The 15817-nt window shown below is 54.0% G+C and overlaps 1 protein-coding gene across 1 annotated transcript in view; it reads right to left on the bottom strand.

The window, feature by feature from the left end:
- Positions 1-15817, bottom strand: part of TPCN2 (two pore segment channel 2) — a 33414-nt gene that overhangs the window by 2828 nt on the left and 14769 nt on the right. The window contains exons 10-24 of the mRNA XM_043971902.1: positions 15365-15429; positions 13410-13507; positions 12311-12392; positions 11726-11812; positions 10838-10957; positions 10588-10647; positions 9288-9416; positions 8515-8564; positions 5931-6030; positions 5778-5849; positions 4343-4419; positions 1595-1676; positions 1376-1458; positions 744-825; positions 166-260 (exon numbers count right to left, since the gene is read on the bottom strand). Coding sequence (XP_043827837.1) covers positions 166-260; positions 744-825; positions 1376-1458; positions 1595-1676; positions 4343-4419; positions 5778-5849; positions 5931-6030; positions 8515-8564; positions 9288-9416; positions 10588-10647; positions 10838-10957; positions 11726-11812; positions 12311-12392; positions 13410-13507; positions 15365-15429 — 1282 coding nt within the window. The remainder of the gene's footprint in view (positions 1-165; positions 261-743; positions 826-1375; positions 1459-1594; positions 1677-4342; positions 4420-5777; positions 5850-5930; positions 6031-8514; positions 8565-9287; positions 9417-10587; positions 10648-10837; positions 10958-11725; positions 11813-12310; positions 12393-13409; positions 13508-15364; positions 15430-15817) is intronic.

Genomic DNA, 15817 nt, shown 5'->3' on the forward strand with positions numbered 1-15817 from the left:
CTGTGGTAGATGGGCTGTTCATTGTACCCAGGACCCACTGACTCGCAATGAAGGGCATCTCTCCCCACTCCAGCCCCCATGCACACTCGCTCCAAGCTCAGACAGTGGCTTTCAGGAGGGAGCAGACGGCCAACACACGAGACTCTCATGCCCATCACTGCTCACCTAAACATAAGTTCCACCGTCATCTGGTACGGGGCCTGGCACACCCCAGGGACGAGCTGCTGCTGGCCTCGCCGGTCCCACTTGTGAATGAAGTTCTGAGGGCAGGAGGGGAGAGAAAGTGGTGGGGAGCTTAAGGGGTCATTGTGTGGTCAGGCAACGTACAAAAGTAGAGATGTGGAAAGCAGGGTGGCCTAGTGGGCAGAGCGGGCAGAGGGCCGCCCCAGCAGTCAGAGAGCTGTGGGCAGAGGGCCACTCCGGGCAGGCAGAGAGCTGCCCTGGCATCAGGAAATCCTGGGTTCAAGTTCCACCCCAACATGTCCTGGCTGTGGGGCTCTTGGGCAGTCCCTTCACTCCTCAGTGGCTCCCATGGCTAGTTCTCTAAGGCTAGTGACTTCAAGGAAGGGGATTCCCACACTGAGAGCTCCTCCAGGGGCAAACAAACAAGGACGCCCAGGCATGTGCTGGGAATCAGCACTGGCTGATTATGGGTCTGCCTGAGGCTTCATACAAGGGTCTGATGGAGGGAACAGCCCATGCTGGGACGGATACAGTAACAAGGTGTCTGTCCCCGGCCCCACCTCCAGAATCAGAGCCACGAAGAGGTTCATCCAGATGACGGAGGACACGAGCCACCAGGCCACGAAGTAGAGCTTTGACCACCTGTGGGGAAGGGGACACTCTTCCTGTGACCCCGCCCCTGAAGTCCAGCCAACCACCCTCCACCAGGGAAATTCCAGGAAACACATCCACAGTCACACCCTAGGCGCCCTAGGCGTGCTACCTCCAGGCTAGAAGGGTGCTCCAGGGCATTGAGCCCATCCCCTACCTCACCACCTGCCAAGGCAGCCTGTCCCACTGCGGGACAGTGCCGAGCGTCCGGGTGTTCTTCCAGATTCCACCCCTCAGTCTGTCTCCTCACAGCTAACGCCCCCTTTACCACCCCTGGTTCTGTCCCTCCTTGCCAGGAGCCAAGCAGAACAAGGTCCTCCGGGTGCATGCCCACGTCCCCTCCTCCAGCCCCATTCCCTTCTGCCCGCTCTGACAGGGCCTGGCCCCCTCCCCTCCTCAGGGCCCCCTCCAATTCGTCAATGTCCTTCCCAGAGTATGGCCCCAGCTGCTCCCATAGGGTTCAAATCCAACCCTAACGCCGGGGCAGGGGCGGCCGAGAGGGACCTCAGAGGGACAGGGACGAGGGGAACCCACCACTCACGGGCTAGAATACCGCGTGTACACGTCCAGAAAAACCTGCCAGTTATTGACGACCATCACATTCCAGAGAGTCACCAGCGCAGCCTACGGACAGACGGTGGCTATGAAGGGAGCATGGGGAAGGGGGGGCCAGGAGGCTGGGGTTCAGGGGATGCCGAGAGGGGCAAGGGGGCAGGAGGCAAGGTGGGGCAGAGTGCAGGAGGACAAAGGCGGGGCTTACCGCAAAGTCATCAAAGTTATTGGGCCAGTACTCCAGCTGCTCAAAGGTGCCACACTGTGAGGTGCTGTTGGCATGGACGAGGCTGCAAAAACACATAGAAAAAACACTGAGAAGGGTGCAGAGCAGTGTAGTTCAGTGGGTGTCATCAGGAGCCAGGAAGATCCAGATTCTTTTGTTTGTTTGTTTGGGGTTTTTTTGTTTGTTTGTTTTTTGTGGGGCAATGGGAGTTAAGTGACTTGCCCAGGGTCACACAGCTGTAAGTGTCAAGTGTCTGAGGCCGGATTTGAATTCAGGTACTCCTGAATCCAGGGCTGGTGCTTTATCCACTGTGCCACCTAGCCGCCCCAAAGATCCAGATTCAAATTCTGCCACTGGCCCTTCCTGACGATGTGACTGAATCCACAAAATGACTCCCAACAAATGGGTCTGTGGCAAGAACCGAGCCTCTGTGTGGTCATTAAAGTGCTACATAAGTTGTGGTTGTGCTATATCGGATTGCTTGCTGCCTCAGGGAGGGAAGGAGGGATAAAAATTGGAACCCAAAACTATAAATAAAAATGTTTTTTACATTAAAAAAAAAAGTTGTAGTCGTGGATGTCAAACCCTGATCCAGCTCTGCCACGAACACATCATGTGGTCCAGACCTCTGCCTGCAGTCCCTAGCTCCCCTTCCCCAGCCAGCCCAGACCCTCAGGAGCCATGCACTGACACCAAGCCTCAGTGGGCTTCCCATGGGGGACTCGCCCCTGCTCCTGGTTCTGCCCCTGGAGCCAAGCAGAATGAGGTGCATAGGCTAGCCCTTCAAAGATGGGGCTCAGGCCTCACCGCACCCCCTCACCCCAAGTCTTCTCTTCACAGAATAAACCTCCCAGGGACTTCAACTATTCCCTAAACAGTGTGAACTTAGGGCCCTTAGCCACCTGGTCACCCTCCTCTGCACCCTTTCCAAGTCATCCACGACCTTCTTACAAGGGTGGTGCCCCTGAGCTCCATTTTGTATGGGATGCCTTCCCTGGCTTCCCAGGCACTGACAGCTTTCCCCCTACTTTACCTCCCATCTATACTGTAGCTGTTTGCACATCCTTCCCCTGATTAGAAGGGGAGTGACCTCAGTAGGGCAGGAGCCAGGTTTTGCCTTTCTTTGCATCCCCAGGGCATGGTGCCTTAGGGATGTGGAAATTTATTTTGATTTGGGGACCCTGCCTTTGGGCTGAGATTAAAATGCTTAGGCCCTCAGGGTTTTTTTCTGTGTAAGAGGGGCTGGTGCCCCTCCCCCTCTGCTTCAGCTGAGCCAAAAAGCCCCATGGACTTTTCGGGATGCCAGGTCAGATGGCTGGGGGAAAAAAGCCCCAGCTCCCTCTGCCCTGGGGGATCTACCCCAGAGATCCCGGGCTCATGCAGGCCAGCCTCTAGCACAGCTCATGTGGAGGTCCCAGGCACACAGCAGGGGGCACAGGCCCCTCAAGCCCTGCTGGGCACAGCCCTAGTGTGGCTGGTGGATTAGCTTGGCATGTGCAGGGGCACAGGGAACCTGAGGTTTGAGGGGAGAGAAGGAACATATATACAGGGGAGAAGACAGTAAAGGGGAGGCCGAAAGATTAAGAGAACAGGGGAAGATGGTACAGGGGGGAGAAAGAGAAGTTGGAGAAAAAGGAGTTTGGAGAAGACAGTAAGGGAGGACAGACAGAATGGGGACGCCGGAGGACTAAGAGAATGAAAGGAGGTCTGTGAGAGAGAAGCACAGGGGCTCCACGCAGCAGTATGGAGAGGAAAGTTAGATGCAGGAAGGTCAACAAAGTGAAAGGGGCTTGGAGTTAGAAGTGAAAGTGAAGCAGGGAAGCTGGAATGAAGGAGAAAAAGAGTAAAAGTTGGAGAAAGCTGGAGCATGCCCTAAGGCAAGAGGCAGCAACAGCCCATATTATATTAAAAGCAGACATGTAGTATAATTTGCATTTCTTAACCCTTATCTTTTACATTGATTTTTATAAATAAATTCTGTTTTGATTATTTAATTAAGAGGCTTCTTAATCTTTTGCTTATCAATTTGGGAGAAGTGTGGAGAAATTTTTAAAAGGCCCATATTAAATTAATAGCAGTCAGATAGCCAGCCAATCAAAAGTCCCCAGATTAGTCAGGTTAGGCTCTAAGTTAGCTAAAATATTTTACATTTGAATGGCGACTGCAGCAGGATTTATGGCCCAATTATAATTTTTCTAAACTTATAATTTTTCATTTAAGTACAGCTAATTTTTCAGGTTAATTATAGCTAATTTATTTTTTTTAGAGGGAGCCCTTAATAAATGCTTGTTGACTGACTGATGAACCAGGGCAGAGAACAGACAGCAGGACCACCACCTCCCTAGCACCTCAAGGCAGCGCTAAGATCAAGTTCAAAATGGTGGATGCCACATCTCAAGCCCCGTCATACTTCTCAAAGTGCCTATCCCTGGGCTTAGGTGGTCAGGGTTGGAAGGATGAGGGCCAGAGAAAAAGATAACACTAAGACCAGGAGCCTCAAAGTCTCAGAAATGTTGCTAATGGCTACTCCAGGGACTCAGAGTCTGGGGAGGGACAATGAAACCAACAGCCAAGGGAGATGTGAGAGGGCCAACAATGAGCCAGCACCAAGGGCAGGGACAAGTGCAGAGGCCAGGATGCGCACACGCGCACACACTCGCACACATGATCTTGGCTAAAAGAATAAACAAATTGCCAAATCCCCTCCCTACCTCCCCAAGCTAGGCTAACCTGTTGTTTCCCGGAGGGGACACAATGGCTCCTTGGAACAGGCCGATCCCAACGATGGCAAAGACATAGTAAACCACCTAGAAAGGAGAAAGGCCAAAGGGTTTTTAGACATGTGTTACTCACACTTTACAGAGGAGCAGAGCTGGGAGGCAGCTGGTCCCACCCTGAGGCCCAGAGGTGAGGTCACACATTAAATAGTAAAGATTGAGCAGGCTCAAGGCCAGGATCTCTGCCTCCCAAGCCAGGGCAGTCCTTGAATACATGAGTCTTCTGGCCAGCTGATTTTATTCTTCCCCAAGAGCTAAACATGAGGCCCGGGACAAGCCGGTAGATCCCAGGAAGGCTCCTGGGCCCTGGAATGGACCGGGGGCAGGGCTGTGGAAGTTTCCCACTGAAGGCTTTGATAAGAGCAAGGGCTCTGTGGTAGAAGGGAGGGGATGAGGTGACTCACAAGGTTTCCTTTCCCACTTGGATCCTGGGACATGGGAGCCCTGCTCATCCTGGGTAAGCATTTTCAGCCAATAGCCACTAGATGGCATCAGATGAGTGGCAAAGGCCATTCCCAGCCAATGTGAGCCCAGTGTCCCCCCAGCCAAGCTGCCCCAGCCCTAGGTGAGGAGGAGGCCCTGCCTGCCTCTTCAGAGCCCACCCACTGCAATACAACAAGTAGCCATTGTTTCATCAGCGGAGGGATTCCTCCATCACTGGAGATGCCTGTAATGTGGAAAGAGGATGACTCAGGAGTCAGAAGATCCCAAGTTCAAATCTCACCTTGGATAATTGCTACTTGTGTAACCTTGGGCAAAGTACTTGATCTGAGCCTCAGTTTCCTTCTTTGTAAGAGGAAAAATTAGACTGAGGGATCTCTGAAGTACCTTCCCAGTCTAGAAGGATGAGCCTATGATCTCAGTAGATGGACTTTTAAAGAGTCTCAAATGTCCCCCAAAAGTAGTGGCCAGGGCAGGGGGCTTTAAGTCAAAAGGGTTTCCATCATTGTCTTTTTAAAAGGAGACTTCTGCCATCAATGAAGCCAAGTCAAAAGGAGTCGCAGAGGACCCAGCCAGAGTGGGGCAGACCCTTCTCTGGGATCAGCCAGCCGGCCATTCTTTTTTTTTTTTTTTTAGTGAGGCAATTGGGGTTAAGTGACTTGCCCAGGGTCACACAGCTAGTAAGTGTTAAGTGTCTGAGTCCAGATTTGAACTCAGGTCCTCCTGACTCCAGGGCTGGTGCTCTATCCACTGCGCCACCTAGCTGCCCCCAGCCAGCCATTCTTGGAGCCTGCATGGGAGCTAAGGCAGCCTTTGTCCAGAGCTTTGGAACAATGCCCCACCCCACCCCCATGCCCAGGGAACCTCCCCAGAGACTGAAGCTGCAGATGCCGAGAGGACAGGCCAGGGGGCCAGGGGGCCAGAGGGCCAAGGACAGCCTGACTCACCACCAGGATCCCCGCAAAGGCCCTCATGTTTCTGACCAAGTCCAGCAGAGTCCCGGCCACCAAGGACATCAGCTGAAAAGAAGATGTCAGTCAGGGCAGAATAGCTGAAATGCCAACAAAGCGCCCCACGCCCCCGTGCCCCCACCCACTGACCTTCATGTTTGGGATGATCCTTAAGAACCGAAACACAATGAACATATTCACCAGCCTGGCCATGTCCCACAAAGACAAGAGACCCAGCACCTCGGGCTTCCTGAGAGACACAAGGAGGAGAGACTGAGGACAGAGGCCAGGCTTGGGGCCTCAGGAGCTGGGGGCGGGGCAGAGCCATACCAGGCATGAGGAAGCTCGGGCGCAAGAGCAAACATGCCAACAGTGGCATCCTTGACCCTGGTCAAAGAGAGACAGCCACCAGGCTCTGGCCTCAACTCAAGGCGGCCACTCTGACGGCTCTACCTTACTACCACGGAGAAGCCACATTAGCATAACCCCCTCTGGAGGGCGGGTCTCGTATCAGAACACAGTGCCTGGGAATGGCGCACAGGCCTGCCTCACTGAGTCAAACTGAAGGAGGCATGTCACCAGCAAGACAACTCTCTTCATTGGCCACAATGTGGGTATCAAAGGGCATTAAGAAATAGGAAGGCACTTGTTAAAATTCCCCATTAGATTGTAAGCTCCCTGAGGGCAGGACCTGTTTTTGCCTTTCTTGGGGCAGTGCAGGGGGAGCACCCAGGCTGGCATTATCAATAGGAGCGTTATCGGCACCTTCTGGATCGGTTAAGGGCCACCGGCCAAAGCTCAATCCCAAAGAATCCCAGCGTCTCAGAATCCACCTAGTCCGATCCACACATGACCAAGCCTCCTCAGCATCCCTAAGCATCAGCCATCCAGTGACGGGGAGCTCACTACTATCAGAGGAAGGCCTGTTCCACCTTTACACAATCCAAATTCTCAGGAAGTCAGTTTGTTTGCTTTTTATATCAGGAAATAAGGCATCTCTGCAACTGCCTCCCAAGTTCTGCTCTCTGGGGCCCAGCAGAACAAGACGACTGCCTGCCCATCCCTCAGTCTTCCCTTCTCCATCCCACAAGCTTCTGACCAGCCCGGGCGACCTCTAGGCTTTGCCCAGTTAGCCTTCCTAGAAGGTGGCGCCCGGTCCCGAACACAGGACTCGGGCCAGAGCCTGACAAGGGCAGAGAATGGTGCCTCCCTCAAGTGATTCCAGCTGCTCCACCAGCTCCCAGGTCAGCCTGGAGACCTTCAGCCAAGTAGCAGAGTATCTGCTCACCACCCGCCAGGAACCCTATGATGCCAGCCCACTCTTGTTCTCTCCGGCCAAGGCCATCGGGCACATGAATGGGAACTCAGACGGGGGCATCTCACAGGGTACGCTTTCTAACAACTCAGCAGCCCAGAGCGTTTGCAGTCAGCTGGGCCACTAGGCCCCTTTCCCACTGTTCACACGCTGGTGCTCAACAAAGTGGCAGGAGCCTGAAACGCTAGACCAAAGGGGCAGCCTGCTCACCAGGAAGTGGGCACCCTAAGGGAGAGGCCAGGCTGGATGACCACCGGGGCTGATCCCAACCACGAGGGTCTAGGAGGCAATGAAAAGGCCACCTCTTGGAATCTGTCACGTTCTTCCTACAAAGAGCCATAAGATGGGTGCGAGGCACAGGTGGAAAGAAAGAAGCTGCAAGCTTCACTGGCTGTGTGACCCTAGGCCAGTCATCTACCCTCTTAGTGCCTCAGTTTCCTCCTCTGTAAAATGAGATTAGACAGATGATCTCTAAGGTCCCTTCAAGCTCCACGATCTACAACCAATGACCAGACTTGGGACTGGGCACCAAACAAAGCACCTCTTATGACCCCGCCCCACTAGGGCAGAGTGGATGGAGCGCCAGGTCTGGAGCCAGGAAGACCTGGGTTCAGATCCTGCCTCAGGCACTTCCTAGATCTGTGACCCTGGGTAAGTCATTTAAACTGAGCCTCAGTAGAAGGAGGGGGATAAGACCAGTGGCTGAGGAGACGCTGCCAACGCCGTGTGCGGCACACCTTCAGGGCTCTGGAAACGCCAGCCCACGGTTCACATTCTTGCACCATCCTCACTCTGGTGCAGGACATTCCACAGCTTTTGGTCTGATTAAGTCATGGTTTTATCCTTATTTCTGCTGTGGTTATATTATTATCATCTTCCATGTTGTTGTCTTCTCTCTAATCAAATGGAATCCTCGATTGTCAAAGAAGCCTCAGCAGCTCATCTTACAGAGTGAGAAACTGAGGCACGGGTAGTGGGAGGGTTTTGGGGTCCCAGAGCCAGGGAGAAGGAAAACCCTAAGCAGCAAAGAGCCCCCAAGCCTCAGGGGATCCTTGTGCCACCCAATGGGGCTCGTCCCGGCTGGTGGCAGAATCATTCTCTCCAGCCACATGCACTAACACAGCAAGGCTAGAGTCTTCAGTAGAGGGAGGCTGAGCCGTCTACAGTGTCCATCGGACCATGGCTATGCAAAGCAAGATCCTCACAGGCAGTTCTGAGGCCTGACCCTGCCCTGACCATGGCGGGCAGAGAGGGTGGCACTGCTACCAAGCCCAGGACCCCCCATCTCAGCAGGGCCCAGGCACTGGCTCGACCCTGTCCTCCCCTCCTGGACCCTCTGAAGGACCCAAACAAGCTGCCCCTGGGGGGCAGCTGGTAGCACCCTCCCAAGTCTAGTGCCAGTCTACTCAAGTAACCTACCAGCCCGGATGGGGAAATCGGTACACCGCGAGAGTGGAGATCTCCAAAACCTGTCGTTACAAAAGAGAAGAAGCCATTGCTCCAATGACGCGGACCTGGGTCTGCCCCAAAGGGGGCTTCTGAGCCTAGAAGAGAGGGCTCTCATCACAGCCCAGGGAGGCTGGGAAAGGGGGGAATTAAGGAGAAGGGAGCAGAGGACAAGGATGGGTTTCTGCTCACAAAGAGCCCCAGGAAGTCAGGACATGGTCAGAGGAGCACCTGCTCCCCCAGGGGCCCCAAGAAGAGACTCCAAGGATGGAGCAGCCTTTGGCTCAAGGGATTCACTGTCACTCGTTTCATGAGCCCAACTGTGGGCTCAATGCCTGGCAGGGCTTAAGTCTTTGTAAACAGAAGCCAGGTATGGCTCCTTCCCCCTGGAGACAAGTCCTCCCAGAGTGGCCAAGGCTGTTAGTGCCTGCTCCCGGGCCAAGAAGACAGAGTTTAGTCAGATTAGGAGCTGGCTTTGGGGGAGTTAGGATGGAGGACTCTTGGCTTGGCCCAGCTGTGGGACACCCAGGCCTTCCCACCTGCCTGAAGGCTGCAGCTGTCACAACCACTTCCCCCAAAGGCCTTTGGGAAAGGGGCACCCTGACTCATCCACGAGGTGCCTGGATCACCAAGGGGGCAGTTGGTGTGGGTGCTGGGGTGCCCATCCTTGGTCCTTAGGAGAAGACCAAGGCTGAGCACCAGGAGCATGCACACAACCTCCCCATCCCGCCATTGGTAACCCTTACCAGCAGGATCACGGTGAGAATCCCGTCAAAGATGTTGCTGAAGAATGAGATGTAGCCTTTCAGGCCCAGCGCAAACACCTTCAGCAGCATCTCCAACACGTAGTACAGGATGAAGAAGCAATTCAGGACCTTGGAGGTGTGAGATGGGAAAATCCCTGTCAGTGGAGCCCCAGGCAGACAGATGCCTCGGATGGGCAGACGGGTGGCCAGCCTGGGCTCCTGCTAGCCACAAGGGCTCGAGGGGACTGGGGAAAGGGGGTTCTCAGAGAGACCAAGCGTTCTGGGGGACCATGTGGACCCCAGCCTCCTCAAAGACGCAGACCCCTATCTGCCACCAAGAAGTGTCTGTGTCCTGTGTAAGTCAATGTAAGCTTAGCATCCATCAGGACTTGATTCAAGGCGTTGGCTTAGAGTCAGACGTGAGTTCAGATCTCACTTCTTACTTATTGCCTGTGCCACTGTGGAAAAGCCCCATAACCAGCCTCCCTAGGCCTCAGTTTCTCCAACTGTAAAATGAAGTGGTTAGACTGGATGATCCCTGAGGTCTCTTTCAGCCCCATATCTGTGATAATGACAAAAGGCTATTCCAGGGGTAGTTAGGTGGTGCAGTGGATAAAGTACCAGCCCTGGATTCAGGAAGATCTGAGTTCAAATCCTACCTCAGACAATTGACACTTAGTACCTGTGTGACCTTGGACAAGTCACTTAGCCCTCATTGCCCTGCCCTCCCCCCCCCAAAAAAAAATATATATATAAGGCTATTCCAGTCTGTTAAACACTGTTCGATGATTCTATCTCTCAAATGGCAAAAGAAAAGACCCCATTTCATCCCCCAGGTTCCTCACCCCCAAAAAAGGTCTCCATGACAACACTTGGGATGCTCTATTTTTGGCAGGTTCCTTGTAGAGGGGGGGCTGGGAGACAGACTGTGGGTGAATCACTGATACAATAAAGTGAAACTGGCACCATCACAGCGGGCACCATTTGCTCTTATTTTGCCAACATCATTATGAACGAACTCTCACAGCTGTGAAAACTTAATCCTGGGGAAGACGAGGGTGCCATGGGTCTGGTGAAGAGAAAGGCAGGGAAAGGAATTCCCATGCCCCTTCCTGCCCCAAAATGCCGCCTGTGCCTTCTGACTCACAGAGCAAAACAAGGTTCAAGTATATTAATGAGCCCCACACAGGTGCCGAGCATCTCCCATTTGGCCCGGGAAGGGAGCTGAACAAATGGCCAGACACACAGACCCTTGCTAGCCATCAGATACAGACACAGAAGAGGCAACCCCAAAGCTTACCCCCAAAATGAAGTCATCTCGCTCACTGGGCAACTTGTCTGCATCCATCACCAAGAACACCTGAGGGACGGGGCAGAGAGCATGTCACCTAGGACCCCCCGTGGATCACATACACAAAAAGGCCAACCCTCGAACTCCTCCCACCCCCAACCCCCCCATAAAGAAATCCAGTAGAGACAATAATGAGACCACAACCAAAGGGCAGGTGAGAAAAGAAGATGGCGGCCAAGCGTCAAGAAACAATGCTCACACAAATGGACACAATGTTTCCAAAGGCGACCGCATTCCCCAAGTAGTCAAAATAGCGATGGCCAAAGATAGCCTGTGCACGTTGCAGGACAGTGGAATGGTACTCAGGCCGAGGGGGACTCTGGGGAGAAAAAGAATGACAGATAATGACATGGAGAAGCTACTTCAGAGGGACTACAGCCAGCCTCCTTATGCCCTGCTTTGTTTGATCTTTAACAGGGAAGGAGAGAGAGCCCTCCACCAATGAATGGGCCAAGAACAAAATGGAAAATTTCAAACAAAATAAAGCTAAGTCGGGGGCAGCTAGGTGGCGCAGTGGATAAAGCACCAGCCCTGGATTCAGGAGTTCCTGAGTTCAAATCCGGCCTCAGACACTTGACACTTACTAGCTGTGTGACCCTGGGCAAGTCACTTAACCTTCATTGCCTGCCCCAAAAATAAATAAATAAATAAAGTATTTTTTTTTAATTAAAAAAAAAATAAAGCTAAGTCACCGTTCAGACGAGTGACCCCCAATCTGCCGGCCCAAGATCATGGCTGGTTATGGCAAGGACAGCCCCCCTCCATGCTCAGACGTTTCTCCAAAGAAAGTTCACCTAGGGCTGGTTCTCTTACATCAACAAACTGAAAGGACCCCCTGAGGACCCCCACTGGGGGTCACGACAGCCAACAAATGCCTGCCGGGTCTAACATTTGACCCTCTCCCCCTAGAGCTCCAAGGGCCACCTTTGGCTTGTGAAAGGACGACAGCTGAGGTGGGAAGCTCAATGCTGGTTCTTCAGATGCTTGGGTGGCCTACCAGGCGTCCATCTGCGGCAGCAGAGACAAGACAGACTTGTAAAAGACGTCCCCCCTGCCCCGACAGCCCAGGTTTCACCGGGTGACAGACCTCCTTGATTGCATCTTTGTCCAGCTCATCGAAGACGCTCTGGAACTGATCGGCCGACATCAATCCACCAGCGTGGGAAGCGACAGTCTTCAGATAGAGAAAAGTCTGGATAAGAGTCTTGATTAAGACCCCCAGAGAGTCTAGTCTGTTTCCAGGGGCTACCGGGTGGCAGCCAGAAAGTGGGCAAAGGTAAAAAGAGCCAGCCAGTCATCTACCCCGCTGTGCTTGAGAAAAACACCCGCAAGGCCCGAGAAGCGTCTGTGGACGACGCCAGCCAGCCCACTGGGCAGAGGAGGCAGCCCCAGCTGACATCTGAAGAGCCACCCCCGAAAACTACCAGGGTGGAGTCATTTCTCCCTCCATGGAAAGGAGAATCTCTGCCATTGTCATCAAGGTTCCCGCCACCAGGGGCAGCCCCCTGTGGTCCAGGGGCTACTTTGGCACCGACAAGATCTCGGTCCTCGTCCCCAGGAAGCCCCTGGGTCCCAGCTGACCCGGGGCAGAGGCAAGCCCGGAGCCTGGCTCGGAGCCTGGCTCAGAGCCTGGCTCAGAGCCTGGCGTGGGCAAGTCCAAGCAGCCACATACCTGGGTGATGGCTTCCTTGCAGTAAAGGCTCATTTTCACTTTCCGTATCACCTGGAGGAACGTTTCTGGCTTAACGCCGACTCTGTGAGGGGGCCGAGGTCAGAAGCCCCGTGAGAAGCACTGCCCGAGCTTGTCCAGAGCACCCCTCCAAGGTCTCTGATCCAGCATCGGCTTCAGCCTGGAGATCTCTTCAGGGACCCAAGCTCAGGACCTCCTGAGGCTGCCCAGGCCAACAGCAGAGCCCAGAGTCTGCGATCTTTGCTGGGTTTTCCTGACAAGTCTCCACCTGCCTCAGAGCTTGCTCTGAGGTCTAGCCCAGCCCACCCCCCCCCCCAAGTCAAACAAAGCCACCCTGGGAATTCCTGAAGACCGTCCTCATTTCTGGCCGCAGGCAGACACACTCCCCGCAACGCTGCCCTGCCCTGCCCTCCAGAGGTATCCCTGACCTCCTCAGGATGCTGGTCTCACAGCACCCTCAAGGCAGCTGGAATCCTAACCTGGGGCCCCAGACTCTTGTTTGTTTGGGGCTCGTTTAACATTTGGAAACAGCATTTCAACAGGACTGTGTGAGAATATCATTCAAAAACATTATTCTGAGAAGGAGGCTCAGGCCTTCACCAGGCTGAAGGCCAAAGGCGGGGGCTGGGGGAGGGCGCATGATGCATGAAAGGGGCTGAGGACCAGAAGGGGGCTCAAAGGCCTCCTCATTTACTGATCAGGAAACTGAGGCCCAGAAAGGGGGGGACAGCCCAAGGAGGCTCCATTCATGTGCATACATGGCTTATCTCCCCACCAGAGTAAAAGACCCCCAAGGACAGGGCCATGCCCCACTGATCTGGGGGTCTCCCCCATGTCAAGCCCAGGACACCTCATGAGGCTGGAACAAGCGAAATCTCACGGAAGGAAGGAAGGAAGGAAGGAAGGAAGGAAGGAAGGAAGGAAGGAAGGAAGGAAGGAAGGAAGGAAGGAAGGAAGGAAGGAAGGAAGGAAGGAACTCAGACTGAGCCAAAGGGCGAGGGAGCCATTTGAGTTGCCGTCAACAGGTTTTCGGGCCCCCCCCCCCCCCCCGCCCCCAAGCACCACCTGTGTCCGCACTCACACGAGAGGATGGATTTCTGCTCCTTCCAGGGAGCAGAGGACTTCGAAGGCCGCCCGGATTCCCAATCGTCTCCGAAAGAGTGAGGACTGGATGGCTTCCTGCCAATGAGAAGTGACCACATGCAGCCCGGAGGGTCAGCAAAGGGCTCTGCTTAGACTTGAACCCTGGACCCCTCCACACACACATGCACATGAGTGTACACACACATGCACACACATGCACATGTGTGCCAATGCACACCGTGGCCTCTGGACAGCTACAAGGACAAACGCTGTCAGGGGCAGGATGCAAAGAAGGAAAGGGAGAGAAGGAACGTGGGGGAAGGAAAAAGGAGGCCCTTAATTCCATTCTGGTGCCCAGAAAGTGCCTACTATGTACAAGGCTCAGAGACAAAACTGAAGTAGACTCCGCAGTGTCACAGACAATCAGGGTTGTAAGGACCTCAGGCCGTCTTGTCCATCCCACACCTATGGGTGTTAGTCATCAATCTTTGCCTGAACCTCCATCGGGAGGAGGAGGGAGCCCCCAGACTCCGAAGGCGGCCCCTGACACCGCCCCCATCCCCTGGGCTATCTCTTCTCCGAGCTGAGCTCAGGATTCTGGGCCTGGGAGAGCAGGAGGGAGGCCCCATCCCCAGAAAAGGGATGTGGGGATGAGGGGGGCAGGGGAGGGTGCTGCCATGCTGAGCTACGGTGCTGTGTGTCCCTGGGCAGATGGCTTCACCTCTCAGTGTCCCCGGGCACTCTCCAACTGTAACCTGCCAGCCCTAAGAGGCAGCCAGGCCTCCAGCAGCCAGAGCTCCAGTCCAAAGGACTGAGAAGATAATGGGATTTGGCAGAGACTCCAAGGCCCACCTGGAGATGAATCTAAAGGACTGAATTAAGTGAGAGTGATTGACTGCTGACTGGCCTACTTCAGGTTAATTAGGTGATAACCACACCTGGCGGCCCTTAAGGCAGCATTGTTCTCAGAAGCTGAGAACTCAACTCGAGACCGCCTTCAAGTCCAGGGACCAATGGATTTGGGTGATGCTGACCAATCAGCTTGCAGCAGTGTGTAAGGCCCGCCTCTGCTCCGGGCCTATCAAAAGCTTCCACACTCAGTCTGAGGCAGTGCTCCTGGTGGAGGACTTGCGGAAGAACCAGACCAGGCTGGAGCTCTAGGCTAGACAGGCCTTTTCTTAACTTTCTGAACTCCACGTGTTCTTTTTTTCTAATACCTAGTATGCTTTGGGGCAGCTAGGTGGCGCAGTGGATAGAGCGCCAGCCCTGGATTCAGGGCGACCTGAGTTCGAATCCAACCTCAGACACTTAACAATTACTAGCTGTGTGACCCTAGGCAAGTCACTTAACCCCAATTGCCTCACCAAAAAAAAAAAAATACCTAGTATGTTTTAATAAATGCTTAATGCCCAAAGACTGGTGCTAAAGCTTCTCATTTAAGGCAACCACACATTAGATTTTTTAGGCATCACACAGGACCCAAGTTCAAATCTGTCCTCAGACAACGTCTAAATGTGTGACTCTAAGCAAGTCTACCTCAGTTTCCTCATCTGTAATCTGGGGACCATGATAGCCCTTCCCTCCCAGGGTTGTTGTGAGCATCAGATGAGATACAATTTGTAAAGCGCTTAATTCCTGGCACATAGTAGGCACTTAATAAATGCTTCCTCTATCCCAGGAGAGTTCCCACCCAATGAGATCAGAAATCCAGGCCACTCCACCCACCAAAGAAAGTGGGCATCCCACCCCAAACGGGTGACACCTGAAGTCGCCCCCTCCTGCCTCGATTTCCATAAAATGTCCAAGACTGTCAGGGGCAGGAAGGGATCTTAGAGATCGCCCCATCCAAAGAGGGAAACTGAGGTGCAGGGAAGCTGCCTCAGCTCACACACAGCCCCGTCAGTCTTGTTCCTGTCTGATAGAGCACTGTGGGGAGGCTCCAGCCCGACTCACCATGAGGTAGCCCCGGAACTGGTTGTAGATGATGGCGGTCAGCAGGTTCATCAGGAACAAGCTTCCTACAAGGGAGAAAGTGGGCAAGGCGGTCAGGGTGGCCCACCCTCCTCCTGGGCAGGCTGCTGCCCTGCCCACTTCCCCTCCCACTGCTTCATGTCAGGCATCTCTTGGCTCCTGTACCCTTGCCAGGAGGCCCTGCCACGGCGCATGACCCGAGTCGCATGGACCAGCCGGAGAGTCAGAGACCTGGGCCGCCCCAGCCCCATTCAGCAAGCATCAGTTAGCTCTGCTGGATCAGAAGTTTGTGGGGGGCAGGAGAGAGTTCCCTTTGTGCCTCAGGGCGGGGCACAAAGCAGGCATTCAGTAAATGCTCATTGGTCACGTGGAACTAACTAAATGGGCAGATCACTGCTGTGCTCCAGCCTCAGTTTCCTTATCTGTAAAGTGAGG

The sequence above is a fragment of the Dromiciops gliroides genome, chromosome 6 (genome assembly GCF_019393635.1).
Source record: "Dromiciops gliroides isolate mDroGli1 chromosome 6, mDroGli1.pri, whole genome shotgun sequence".
Lineage (NCBI taxonomy): Eukaryota > Metazoa > Chordata > Mammalia > Microbiotheria > Microbiotheriidae > Dromiciops > Dromiciops gliroides.